At 49.7% G+C, this 14,345-nt stretch overlaps 1 protein-coding gene across 1 annotated transcript in view; it reads right to left on the minus strand.

Moving 5' to 3' along the window:
• Nucleotides 1-14,345, minus strand: part of LOC126278367 (coiled-coil domain-containing protein 170) — a 335,535-nt gene that overhangs the window by 296,250 nt on the left and 24,940 nt on the right. Inside the window, exon 2 of the mRNA XM_049978435.1 lies at nt 6,883-6,975. Within this exon, the coding sequence (XP_049834392.1) occupies nt 6,883-6,960 (78 nt within the window). The 5' untranslated portion in view covers nt 6,961-6,975. The remainder of the gene's footprint in view (nt 1-6,882; nt 6,976-14,345) is intronic.

Raw genomic sequence — 14,345 nt, forward strand, 5'->3', positions numbered from 1 at the left:
GCATGCTACCAGTGTTAAAGACTGCGATGGAGCTCCGTATGCCACGGCAAACTGGCTGACACTGACGGCGGCGGTGCACAAATGCTGCGCAGCTAGCGCCATTCGACAGCCAACACCGCGGTTCCTGGTGTGTCCGCTGTGCCGTGCGTGTGATCATTGCTTGTACAGCCCTCTCGCAGTGTCCGGAGCAAGTATGGTGGGTCTAATACACCGGTGTCAATGTGTTCTTTTTTCCATTTCCAGGAGTGTAGATATTGAGGCTTATCATCCTTCTTGCTGTACCGGAGATCTTCACAAAAGCGATCGGCAACTATTCGGGCACCCCGGACACGCGTGCTGCCTACACGGCTCCTGCACGCACCAGTGTCGCGAACTCGCCCTGTCGCAGTAACGGATGGACACCAGGCGGCAGTACCAGCGCTAGCAGAGACCACCACTTCCAAGGAACCTATTCGCATCCGCCACACACCTGACTAGAAAACAGTGCCGAGAGTATTCCGCAGCCGCCGCTATAAAGGTCGGCGCCAGAGCTGCCCAGCGTGCTACAGGTTGGATCCCTAGAAGTGTTTCCATGTATGAGTGTGTTCCCGTGTCGTATCGTTCTACTTTTCACCGTAGATCGGCGATGTTTATCTGCGTTTCCGGCGTTGGTATTTCGTAGTTTTTTGACCCAGATTAGCTGGGATGTTTATGGTGTGCGTAGTCCTCTCGTGCTCGGCCTCTGGCTACGTCAGGTAGACCCATGTCCATGGAGGAGTACGCGGAGCGACCTCAGCGGCTCTCCGACTCTTCCATCGCCGCCCCTCTGGGTGAATCGCGTCGGAAACGCCGCTCACCCCGGCTTCCAGTCGGCCTGAGTTTCCGCTCACCTCGCAGCGGTCGAAGGATCGTTTGAATCGCGCCAACCGCCACAAATCGCCAGTGAGTACCACTGGCACTGAAACTGATCACCGTGACGACAGTCCACCATCTTGTGTCAGGGACCGTTCTTCCGTGTCGCCGTCGTCCGACGACTCAACTGACCACTCAGTACTAGATCTTTCTCGAAGGGAGACGGTTAACGCCGCGGTTGTGTCTGACCGCCACCCAGCAGTACCTACGAGTGTACCTCTTCCTACCTTGTCCCGCCACTGTGGCGAGTCTTCTGGCCACCCTGGGCCAGTCCGAAAGTCCTCTGGCCGTCGCTCCAGACGTTCCTCCGCCCATGCGGGCCATGGTGGCAGTGGATCGTGCTCTGATCCTCCCTCCCGGATGGTCCGGTGAATGAGAAAATGGCTAATGCTCCCAACCCCCCTTCTCAGGAGACCCCCTGTCAAGCCCTCTGAAGAAAGAGAACATATCCCCTATTATGGTATATAATGTTACTAATTATACAAAACTGAACATTGAGCTCCAGCGGCTCATTTTCAGCCAATTGCGAGCTGTTTGCGTCGGATAATCACCAAGAGGTTACAGCAGAGGAGGTCGAGGAGGAACTACTGCAGCTCCATTTTGAAGACCCTTTGGTCCACCAGTATAGCAAGAGGGATACCGAGACATGGGCGTTGATCCCCTGCCCTACCCAAGTCGTCTCCCTTTCTCGGAGGGAGGACATAGAGTGGATTAACCAAAGCCGTTCCCTTCTGTACACGAAGGTCTAGATTGAATCGTATGAGGACCGCAATGGGCCAGTCATCCATCACAAATGCCAACGTTTACGACATACTGGGAATTGAAACTTCCTGGCAGATTAAAACTGTGTGCCGGACCGAGACTCGAACTCGGGATCTTTGCCTTTCACGGGCAAGTGCTCTACGAACTGAGCTACCCAAGCACGACTCACGCCCCGTCCTCACAGCTTTACTTCTGCCAGTACCTCGTCTCCTACCTTCCAAACTTTACAGAAGCTCTCCTGCGAACCATGCAGAATTAGCACTCCTGAAAGAAAAGACATTGGGAAGACATGGCTTAGCCACACCCTGGGGGATGTTTCCAGAATGAGATTTTCACTCTGCATCTTAGTGTGCGCTGATATGAAACTTCCAGGCTGTGGCTAAACCATGTCTCCGCAATATCCTTTCTTTCAGGAGTGCTAGTTCTGCAAGGTTCGCAGGAGAACTTCTGTAAAGTGTGGAAGGTAGGAGACGAGGTACTGGCAGAAGTAAAGCTGGGAGGACGGGGCACGAGTCGTGCTTGGGAAGGTCGGTTGGTAGAGCACTTGCCCGCGAAAGGCAAAGGTCCCGAGTTCGAGTCTCGGTCCCGCACACAGTTTTAATCTGCCAGGAGGTTTCATATCAGCGCACACTCCGCTGCAGAGTGAAAATCTCATTCTGAATACTGGGAATTATTGGTCACTGCCGTTGCTGGCCCACATTTTGTGGAGAACTGCATGCTGCCTGCCTCAGACAAAACTACCTGAGCCAGGTGTTTGGGCACAGCCCATGATCCCCACCATATGGCATCCTGGAGGGGGTGCGGGTGCCCTGTTTACCAGAAGACACTGAAGTCTTCACACCGTCCCAAAAGGAAACCACAATGGGACACCAACAACTTTCCTGTGTTGTGGGGCCATCCTGGTGCGTCGCCCTCAGCAGCTACTCGGGTACCAGCCACTCTGGCACTGGACAGTTCTGTGGCACCTACACCTCCTTCTGCCTAGACTCTTGTGACATCCTTTGCTGTTGCAGCCCAGTCTCCTCCTCATTGTCCATCTTTCGTGACGATTCCCACTGCTCACCAACTACAGGAACTAGCGGTAGCACCCTCCAGTCCATCCATTACTGGACCCCGGCCCTCTGCTCCTACCCCCACTATGCATACTACTACACCCAGCCTTGCCGACACAGGGGCAAGCAGGGACATGCATCCTTTTGGGAGGACATGCCTGAAATCCTCCAGGTCATCTCCTCCTTCATGACATCCCATATCTGGGCCGTTATTCGTGACACTGCACACAAAATCTGTCGGTCGGAGGACAGGCTCTCCAAGGTCATCACCCTAGTGGAAGGGCTTAGTCAAATATTTTTGTAATGGCGAATCGACCACCACACCACCACCAGCCCCCTCGGGATTTTGTCACCTATGTTTGTAATGCCAATGGCATAAAACAGATTAAGACGGAGTTGAACGCCTTTCCCCATGACCATAATGTGGATGTTTTGCTGGTCACAGAAACACACCTCAAACTGGCGGACGATTTCCACCTTTGCAACATGGTATGTTACCACTCTGAACGCCTCGACCACTGTGATGGAGGCATGGCAATGTTCCTCAACAAAGCGTTTGTCCATACTCAAGAGACTCTCCAGCCAAAGGAATACATAGAGGCCATTGTGGTTATTGACTCCACATGCCTTGGTGCCATTACCTTCGCAGCAGCATATTTGAGCCCAGACAAGCCACTGCTGGAAGCGGACCTCCGCGCATTGACATCCTTCGACAGGCTCATCGTTGGGGTGGATCTCAATGCCAAGCACCCAGTTTGGCATTCTTGGATCTCTAACCGCAAAGGCCAACTCGTCCTTGACCTGGAAGATACTTAAGCACTATCGGTCTATGGCCCCCACAAACCTACCCACATCCCAGTCCATTTCAGCTGCCAGCCATATGTTCTGGATGTGGCCATCTTCAAAAACATTGCTGCTGAGTTTTCACTGGAAGTTCTCCACGAACTGGCCTCCGACCATGACCCAGTCCCTCTGTACCTCACTGATGCTGCTCTTTCATTTGATGTTCGTTCCACTGTGATCCACAACGATTGGGTCAAGTTTGCCAGGGTACTTAATAACACCACTAAACACGACCTCATCTTGACAACACTGGCCAATATAGTCCATGCCATAGATTACCTTACTGCCAAAATAAAGAAAGCAGTGAAACTCTCCACCTGCACTGTACCTCGGGCTTTAACCCCCACAGAACTATTTGCCTCCCCTTTTACAGGAGCTGAAGGTGCAAAAGAACTGCCACTGCCGGCGGTGGAAGCAGTTTTGCGATCCTTGGGCCAAACGCCAAATGAGACGCCTCCAGCGCGAATTCTGCCACCGGCTCGCCGACTGGAGATGCGAACAATGGAGGACAGGATGTCTGCTTTCCTCCTCCACCATAAGTCTGACTAGGCTGTCATTAGCGTCCTATGGCGTTCTATGCAGGAGACTGCCAATCCTATTCAGACAGCAGAAGGCTTATTGTACGATACCCTCCAAATTGTGGAAATACTGGCGGATGCGTTCGAGGCCCAAAACCGTCCCCTTGTCCAGGACCTTTCTCCGGACGAACTACAGGACGAACACGATGTCCTGACAGCTGTTGTCGCTTTCCGCAACAGCCCACGCCAGTCTGTCGCCTTCCTTAGTCCATGGCAGAAATTCAGCGTATCCTACGACGGAAATGTGGCCTGTCGGCCCCTGGATTGGATGGAACTTTAAATGAACATCTTTGCCACTTTCCCCGCATGCCTCTCATCTTGTTCACGAAGATTTTAAACTGTTGCCTCACGTCTGGCCTTTACCACCTCAGTGGAAACAAGCCAAGCTGATTCGATCCCGACGCTGTTCAAGGACCCTATGGTCCCCACCAACAACAGGCCCATCAGCCTCCTAAATACTATAGCGAAGGTCCTTGAATCTGTGATCTTCCACCGACTTTCCCAACCTCTGGCAGCGGCTGGGACGATCCGACCAGAACAGTTTGGATTCACTTTGCACCCCTCTGCCGAACTACAGATCACTAACACATTAGCAAAGGCTTCAACGCCACCAACTCGACAAGTGCCGTTTTTATGGATTTGCAGATCGTCTATGACAAGATCTGGCAAAGCAGCCTAGTACACAAGATGCTGACACAAACCCCTATACTGGATATTTATGTCAACATCGTGGATGACTTCCTCCACAGTAGGACTTTCCTAGTGGCTCAACGAGGCATACGTTGTGGCATTCGCCAATTGTCGGCGGGTACTCCACAAGGATTGGTATTTTCTCCCATCCTTTTTAATATCTATGTGAATTATATGCTTGTCATCCCAGAGTGTATCCCCTCTTCTGCAGTAGGGATCTTACGCTGCATACCAAGCTCCGTATCTACCGAGCAGCTTTCCTGCCTGCCCTCACGTCTGGCTCTGCTGCATGGGCCACGATTAGCGTCACCAGGATGCGGACACTGCAGTGCCTGCAGAACAAGGTTCTCAGATGAAGCCTGCATGCCCCGCCACTCACGACAACTGTGACTCTCCAAGAGGAGGCGGATTTCGTCTTACCTTGGTCAATATACTTTTGTAAACTCTGATCTCTGTTTCACATGTGCCGGTTTGAGCGACGCATCACTTATCCTCTTTGACTCCCATCATTTTTAAAGATTTCCGGGGGTAGATCTCTAGACCGCTTCTTTTTGTGTAAAGAGCCATTGAGTCTGTGAACTTGTGTGTGTGAATTTGGATCTGATGGGCGCCCAACGGCGAGGTCATCAGCGCCCTTACACTTACAAAAACAAACGAATGTGGAGATGAACTAAAAGCGTTGTACACGCATGCACTCGAAATGACCACACAGTCACTCTTTATCACAAGCACTCTCACACGCACTAAAATCAATTAGAAGGGAAGAGAGCTAATCAAGAAATTAACTAAAGAATGTCGTGGCGCCCAAAATAAGCCGCATTATATGCTGGAACAAAAATGACTCAAATGGCTCTGAGCACTATGCGACTTAACTTCTGACGTCATCAGTCGTCTAAAACTTAGAACTACTTAAACCTAACTAAGCTAACGACATCACATACCCGAGGCAGGATTCGAACCTGCGACCAAGCGGTCGCGCGGTTCTTGACTGTAGCGCCTAGAACCGCTCGGCCACCCCGCCCGGCTTTATGTCCCAATAGTGAAACGTGTCGGGTGTTCGGTGATGATTTGGGAGCCATTCATGGTATTCCATGGATGCCACGGTTACTCTGCAAGGTCACATTACTGCCAAGGATTATCTCACTATTTTGGATGATCTGGTCCATCCAATGGTACGATGTTTGTTCCGTAATGGTGATGCTGTGTTCCATGAGCTCAGGGACTCTGTTCACACAGCTTGCATCTTCGAGGACAGGTTTCGTGAGCACAAGGATGTAGCGTCGCATCTTCTCCGTCCATCACAGTGACCAGACCTCAGTATGAGCCTTTGTGGTCTACTTTGGAGAGGAGGATGTTTTATCGCTATCCATGTCTATTGTCGTTACCTGAACTTCTGAACTTGCCGCTGCTTTGACGGAAAGATAGTGAAAACCATACAGGACCTGTATTTATCAATTGCAACTCGGCTGAAGCTAGTTTTGAACACCATCGGTTTAGCTAAAACATATTAGGCATGATATTGTGGCGTAGGTCTGGTGTGTCCATATTTTTGCCCATCCCCTGCATTTCAGTTGTCGTCGTCTTGCTCACCAAACTGCGCTATTTACCTCTAGTCGAGGTAAACATCGACGACGTGTATAGTGCACAGTCTCATTTGCAGTTTACTATTCAGTGAAACGAAATGTCGTGTGGCGGGCAGACCGGTCGCCTGGTGCAAATCGTTTTTTAGTTGACGTCACTTAGGCGACTAGCGTGTCGATGAGGAAGACTTGATGATGAGGACAACACAATACCCAGTCCCAGAGCGGAGAAAATCTCCGACCCAGCCGGGAACAGGTCCCAGGACCCGCTCATGGCATTCTGCCGCGCTTACCACTCAAGCTATGGTTTCGGATGACAAGCATTCATTATCAGGTTTCAAATAGTAACGAAAAAGTTTACAGACTGTTTACTCTTTGCAAAGCCTCATTAGTAAAGAGAAATTTTTAGGGACGTATTTACCATATGTACGTATGCCAGTCCGCAGTATAATGCACTTTAAAATATCGCTGTTATCTATGACTTACCTCGAGCTGCAGGCGATCGCGTTTGTACTGCAGAGCTGCCAACTCACTTCGCAGCGAGGTCGCCATATCGTGGGCCATTTCATCTCCGCCAGACTGTAACAGCACGAGAAATGGGAAACGTAAAGGAAAATTCATCCATCTTTGGCGCAACAACAAAAGTTGATTGATTATAGAGAAACAATAAGGCAGGAACTGCAACATATGTTAGTGGTCAAACAATAATTAAAAAAAACAAAGGAAAGTTCATGTTTCGTTTCTACGTAGCAAATGTTTCGATATAAATATTTAGATACCTTGATTTTTAAAAATTATACTTCCTAAATTCAGTTAGCTTTGTTTCAAACTTCCGAATTCCTCATCTTAATCGAATCATTGATTTGTTGAGGTGCAGGTGCTCTAAATGATGTCACGTATATGAAGAATAGAGAATACGGATTTCCAGTTGTGTTACTGAATCGTCCCGATTGTGTAGCAAGTCTTCCGCGCGCTCGCGCGGTCGTGTGTGTGTGTGTGTGTGTTTGTGTGTGTGTGTATGTGTGTGTGTGTGAGAGAGAGAGAGAGAGAGAGAGAGAGAGAGTGCGCGCGCGCAATCCAAACACAAAGGGAAAAAGCTCATTGTTCCGCCACGTCACTTCTGAATGACCCTTGGCAGCTCTGAAACTTCTCTGTAAGGATTATCGATCGTTAGAAGACTAGTTTCGTTGGCTTTAATATTCACATGGCCATTGAAACTGTGTAAGCGCTAGCAACACAATTCCTCTTCTTGTAGTGAACATTAAAAGTCAGAATAGCTTTGCGCACCCGTCCTTTCTAATACTCCAGCAGGCCCTTGTGTTGCAAGCTCCAGGCGTGGAATCGAGCGCAAGCACTAGCAGCAGTAACGTGTTTCCCATTGCGTTTAATCAAGTCGTTGCTCACGCGGTTCTCTCAGGAAGTGTATATTACACTGAAGAGCCAAAAAAACTGGTACACCTTCCTAATATAGTCTAGGGCACCAGCGAGCGCACAGAAGCGCCGCAACACGCCCTGACATGGAGTCGACTAATGTCTTAAGTACTGCTGGAGGGAATTGACACCACGAATCCTGCAGGGCTGTCCATAAATCCGTTAGAGTACGAGGTGATGGTGATCTCTTCTGAACAGCACGTTGCAAGGCATCCCAGATATGCTCAATAATGTTCATGTCTGAGGAGTTTGGTGGCCAGCAGATGTGTTTGAACAGAGAAGAGTGTTCCTGGTGCCACTCTGTAGTGATTCTGGACATGTGGGGTGCCGCATTGTCCTGCCGTAATATCGCAAGTCCGTCGGAATGCACAGTGGATATGAACGGATACACGTGATCAGACGTGTCACCTGTCAGAGTCGTATCTAGACGTATCAGGGGTCGCATATCACTCCAACTGCACATGCCCCACACCATTACAGAGCCTCCACCAGCTTGAACGGCCCTCTGCTGACATGGATGGTCCATGGATTCATGAGGTTGTCTCCATACCAGTACACGGCCATCCGCTCGATACAATTTGAAACGAAACTAGTCTGACCAGGCAACAAGTTTCCAGTCATCAACAGTCCAATGTCGGTGTTGACGGGCCCAGGTGTGGCGTAAAGCTTAGCGTCGTGCAGTCATCAAGGGTACACGAGTGGGCCTTCGGCTCCGAAACCCCATATCGATGATGTTTCGTTGAATGGTTCACACGCTGACACTTGTTGATCGCCCTGCACTGAAATCTGCATCAATTTGCGGAAGTGTTGCACTTCTGTCCCGTTGAACGATTCTCTTCAGTCGTCGTTGGTCCCGTTCGTGCAGGATCTTTTTCCAGCTGCAGCGATGCCTGAGATTTCATGTTTTACCGTATTCCTGATATTCACGGTACAATCGTGAAACGGTCGTAGGGGAAAATCCCCACTTCATCGCTACCTCGGAGATGCTGTGTGCCTTCGCTCATGCGTTCAAACTCACTTAAATCTTGATAACCTACCATTGTAGCAACAGTAACCGAACTGCGCCAGCCACTTGTTGTCTTATAGAGGCGTTGCCCCTCGCATCGCTGTATTCTGTCTGTTTAATATCTGTGTGTTTGGAAATTTTGGAAATTTGTGGTAAGGTCTTATGGGACCAAAGTGCTCAGGTCATCGGTCCCTAAGCTTACACACTACTTAATCGAACTTAAATTAAATTACGCTAAGGAAATCACACACACCCATGCCCGAGGGAGGACTCGAATCTCCCACGGTGGGAGCCGGCGGACCATGACAAAGCGCCTAAGACCACGCGGCTCTCTGTATTTGAATACGCATGCCTATAACAGTTTCTTTGGCGCTTCAGTGTATCTGTGTTTTTATATGTGTTAACTAGTGTCTATTATCTTTTTCTAAGTGTCTGCATTCTGTTAGAAATTTTCGTTGCGTGATCTGAATTTGAATTTATAGTGTAGCGATAGGCAGAGGCAGCTTAACAGCCATACTTAGATTGCATCTAGCGAGTGCGTGGTTGTTATGTAGACTAACGCAGGTTATAGATGGATAAGAAGTTTATTGTGTACGAGTGCAGGGGAAATTGGCCACGGTCGATAGGCTTCCGGCTGCTACCGTGGGCTTCGGTTGTGCTGGGGCTCCTGTGACGAATGCTTTGGCACTGCTGGAGCCTACAGTGTCGCCTGGGATTCCTGACGTCGCAGCGCCTTTCGATTTGCACAGCCTGGCCGTTCAACACTCACCTGATGGCGGATAGCAAACAGTGGCAGGGTCGCGAATTTCTGAGCGGAAGGCGAAAGTGGCAACCGTCCCGCACGACTGTCCTCGTATACCTTAAAAACGGATTTTAAGTATTTCCCACTGATGGAAGTTCAAATGGTTCAAATGGCTCTGAGCACTATCGGACTCAACTGCTGTGGTCATCAGTCCCCTAGAACTTAGAACTACTTAAACCCAACTAACCTAAGGACATCACACACATCCATGCCCCAGGCAGGATTCGAACCTGCGACCATAGCAGTCGCGCGGTTCCGGACTGCGCGCCTAGAACCGCGAGACCACCGCGGCCGGGACTGATGGAAGTACATCTGAATCCAAACAGAACGTCTCGCCTTTTGGGGACTGGGACCAATATTCCTCAAAGCCCCGAACAAGTGTAGAGAGTGAAACTTCCTGGTAGATTAAAGCTGTGTGCCGGACCGAGACTCGAACTCGGGACCTTTGCGTTTCGCGGGCAATTGCTCTACCATCTGAGCTACCCAAACAGGACTCACGCCCTGTCCTCAGAGCTTTACTTCTGCCAGTACCTCGTCTTCTACCTTCCAAACTTTACATAAGCTCTCCTGCGAACCTTGCAGAACTAGCACTCCTGAGAGAAAGGATATTGCGGAGACATGGCTTAACCACAGCCTCGGGAATGTTTCCAGAATGAGATTTTCACTCTGCAGCAGAGTGGGCGCTAATATGAAACTTGCTGGCAGATTAAAACTGTGTGCCGGACCAAGTCTCGAACTCGGGACCTTTGCCATTTGCAGGCAAGTGCTCTAACATCTGAGCCACCCAAGCACTACTCACGACCCGTCCTCGCAGCTTCAATTTTGCCAGTACCTAGTCTCCTACCTTCCAAATTTCACAGAAGCTCTTCTGCGAAAGGCAAAGGTCCCGAGTTCGAGTCTCGGTCCGACACACAGTTTTAATCTGCCAGGAAATTTCATACCAGCGCACAATCCGCTGAAGAGTGAACATCTTATTATGGAAACATCCTCCACGCTGAGGCTAAGCCATGTCTCTGCAATGTCCTTTCTTTCGGGAGTGCTAGTTCTGCGTGGTTCGCAGGAGAGCTTCTGCAAAGTTTGGAAGGTAGGAGACGAGGTACTGGTGGAAGCAAAGCTGTGAGGATAGAACGTGAGTCGTGCTTGGGTAGCTCAGATGGTAGAGTACTTGCCCGTGAAGGGCAAAGTTCCCGAGTTCGAGTCTCGGTCCGGCACACAGTTTTAATCTACTAGGAAGTTTCATATCAGCAAACACTCCTCTGCAAAGTGAAAATCTCATTCTGGAAGTATAGAGGGTGTGATTGTTTTTCATCGGGACCTCCAAGTTTAGGCGGGTGGTGGAGGCTCTTAGGAAAATAGTGGGTAGGTCAGGAAAGGAGGGCGGTGACCGCTCTGTTGCTGTCAGGTTTGCTTGCCGGAAGTCGGGTTTGAGATGTGAGATAGGCTGTTCAGCCCACTGGGCACAACCGACTGCAAATTGTGGCTCAAGTCGGCGCGAATGACGCCTGCTGTCTGAGTTCTGATGCTGTCCTCGGTTTACACGAGCGGTTGGCCGCGTCGGTGAAGGCAGCTGGCCTCGAGAGTGGGGTGGAAGCGACGTTAGTGCTTAGAGGTCTCCTCCCTTGTTAATAAACCTTCTTCTATGTCCCTGAGCTTTACAGTTTGTAGGGGAGTTCTGCAAGCTGCCCACGATATCGATCTCATTGACTGCATCGATCGATGTAAGACCCCTGTCATCCAGAAGGGTCCTCCTTCTCCCTATCGGGACACGGCAAGTCGGTACTCGAGTAGCAGAAATACGTGTGGCTCTGATTTGGAGCCGGTGGAAGACTTAAACCAAAAGACAATTTTTGTGACGATCATGGATACCGATTTCTGAACTTCGTGTAACAGGTGGAGAATAGGTTGACCGTTCTTGATGCATCAGGCATGCGCTACAGGAAGGATGTGTGTCGCAAAATACCATATCGAGAGACGAAACAAGTAAGAAACGAAGGCATTAATAAAATTTTCTCAGGCTTCCAGCCGCCTCAGGTAGTTAAAATCACACGAGCTTTCGACCGAGATCTCCCCGGTCATTATCAAGTGGTAACAGTGACAGCTGTGGCCACGTCGTTATATAGCCGCACTGCTGGCTGTGACGTCACTAGTGCTCTCTTCCTCGCCATATATGGTACTGTTTTCATTCCGCGTCCGTCGCTCCATTTTAACTTCGCGATATCCGGGTCCCTGGCTGTGCTGAGCTGCAAACATCCGTCCTTGTTGATGGTGTTTTCAGACGTTTTTATTTCAAAAGCTTCTTTTATGACGCTATACCAAAATCCCTTCGTCTTCATAACGACAGATGTTTCGTCGAATAGAATTCGGTGTCCATTTTCTAAGGCGTGTTCTGCCACTGTTGATTTTTCTGGATGGCATAGGCGTAAAGCGCCTCTCGTGTTGTGTCCGGCGTTGCTCCACCGTGCGTACCGTTTGCCCGACGTAGTAACAGCCACACTGACCTGGTATTCTTGTACACTCCAGGCGTTGTAAGACCTAGATCGTCCTTCACAGGCCTCATGAGCTGTCGAATTTTTGCCGGGGACCTGAACGCCGATGAAATGTTATATCTCTTCCGGAGCCGGCTAATCTTTCGCGACACTGTACCACAGAAAGGGAAAACCACAAGATTCTTGCTTCCTTCTTCGGTGGTGTTCTCTTCTCTGTTGGCGTGTTTCTTGCGTGTCACACCAGATATAGCCTGTGACATCTGTCCGTCGCTGTACCCTTTTTCCCGGAAGACTTTTAGGAGGTGGCTCAGTTCTAGTGGCAGACTATCTGCTTCCGAGACGACTTTAGCACGATGGACGAGGGTATTCAGAAAGCCACGTTTTTGTGCCGGATGGTGGTGGCTGAGAGCGTGCAGATACCGATATGTGAGGGTCGTTTTCTTGTAGACACTGTGGCTGAGGTGGCCATTGGTTTTCCGTAGAGCGAGGACGTCAAGGAAGGGCAGTGCACCGTCTGTCTCGACTTTCATCGTAAACTTGATGTGGCCGTGAATGCTGTCCAGGTGTTCTAAAAATTCTCCCAGTTTTTCATGACCATGGGGCCAGATGATAAAAGTGTCATCGACTAAACGTTAAAAGCAACTTGGCTTAGCTGGAGCGGTGACCAGGGCGATGTCTTCAAATTACCCATAAAAAGGTTGGCTATGGATGGAGTTAATGGGCCTCCCATAACTACGCCGTCCAACTGGTCGAAATACTGGCCGCCATGTAGGAAGTACGACGATGTTCAAAATGGTTCAAATGGCTCTGAGCACTATGCGACTTAACTTCTGAGGTCATCAGTCGTCTAGAACTTAGAACTAATTAAACCTCATTAACCTAAGGACACCACACACATCCATGCCCAAGGCAGGATTCGAACCTGCGACCGTAGCGGTCGCTCGGTTCCAGGCTGTAGCGCCTAGAACCGCACGGCCACTCCGGCCGGCTACGACGATGTGAATGTGTGCTTAAACAGTCCCACAATTGTGCTATCAAATAACTGGGAGAGGAGATCTATACAGTCTTTGACCGGGTGTAAACAGGGAGACAACATCAAAACTAACCATTATCTCTTCTTGACTAAGTAGAAATTGTTTAATTCTGTTGATAAAGTCGTCGATGTTCTTGATGTGATGCACGCAACGACCCACATGCGGTGCAAGGAGGCTGGCCAGTTTATTTGCCAGTCTATAAGTGGGTGGCCCAATTGTGTTCACAATGGGACGAGGAGGAGAATCCGGTTTGTGGATTTTTGGTAGACCATAAAGCGTAGGTGGTCTCGGCGCCTGAGTGAGGAGATTCTTAATAACGCCCTCTTCCAGTGTTGATTGTTTTAGAAGCTCTGATGTCTTCCTCATTATTCTTGACGTCAGGTCCCGTGGCAGTTTCCGGTAGTATCCCCTTCAAGAACCAACTGAATTTTGGCGTCGTAGTCAGCTTTATTCAGAATGACGCAACAATGCATTACTTCCAAGCTGTAACGAAAAGCTGTCTTCAAAGTGTAACGGAAGCATTTCGATTTCGTATAATCAACTACCGTAAGACTGGCGCCACGCAAACAGACTACACGCTCACAAGGAGACCAGTGTTCACGAAGCGCGTGACCGCTATCGGGCACATTCAGCATGACGACGGAGTCTGCCTCTCGGAATATGCTACGCGATAAGCTTCAAGAAGAGGCCCTATTACTCAGATATAATTTTCCATGGCGTCCCTAACATGAGGCAGTACAGACGTGACGGGTATGAAGGTGGAACCCGCCACCAAGTACGAAGACAGTTTCGTAGGCGTCTGTGATGCTAGCCGTGTGTCGCTCGTCGCCATATTGCGGACTTAGAATAGTTAGAGATATCGGCATAGTGGCATCACGAAGAAGACAGGCGTGGGTTTGCAGGCAGCTGAATTGCAGCGCTGCTAAATCGGAGTTCGTGATAGGGATCACTGAAATAGAGCCCGGCAGTCAAGGTGCCAGGGACAGACATCTGCAGTTATGAGATCATCATAACTTACATTTACCCTTGACTTCCTTGAGAATTACATCGAGTTCTGTATTCCTAAGTCTTACAGTTTGTAGGCGAGTCGCAGTTGGGAGTTCTGCAAGCTGCCCACGATATCGATCTCATTGACTGCGTCGATCGATGTAAGACCCCTATCATCCAGAAGTGTCCTTCTCCCTATCGCG

The sequence above is a fragment of the Schistocerca gregaria genome, chromosome 6 (genome assembly GCF_023897955.1).
Source record: "Schistocerca gregaria isolate iqSchGreg1 chromosome 6, iqSchGreg1.2, whole genome shotgun sequence".
Taxonomy (NCBI): domain Eukaryota; kingdom Metazoa; phylum Arthropoda; class Insecta; order Orthoptera; family Acrididae; genus Schistocerca; species Schistocerca gregaria.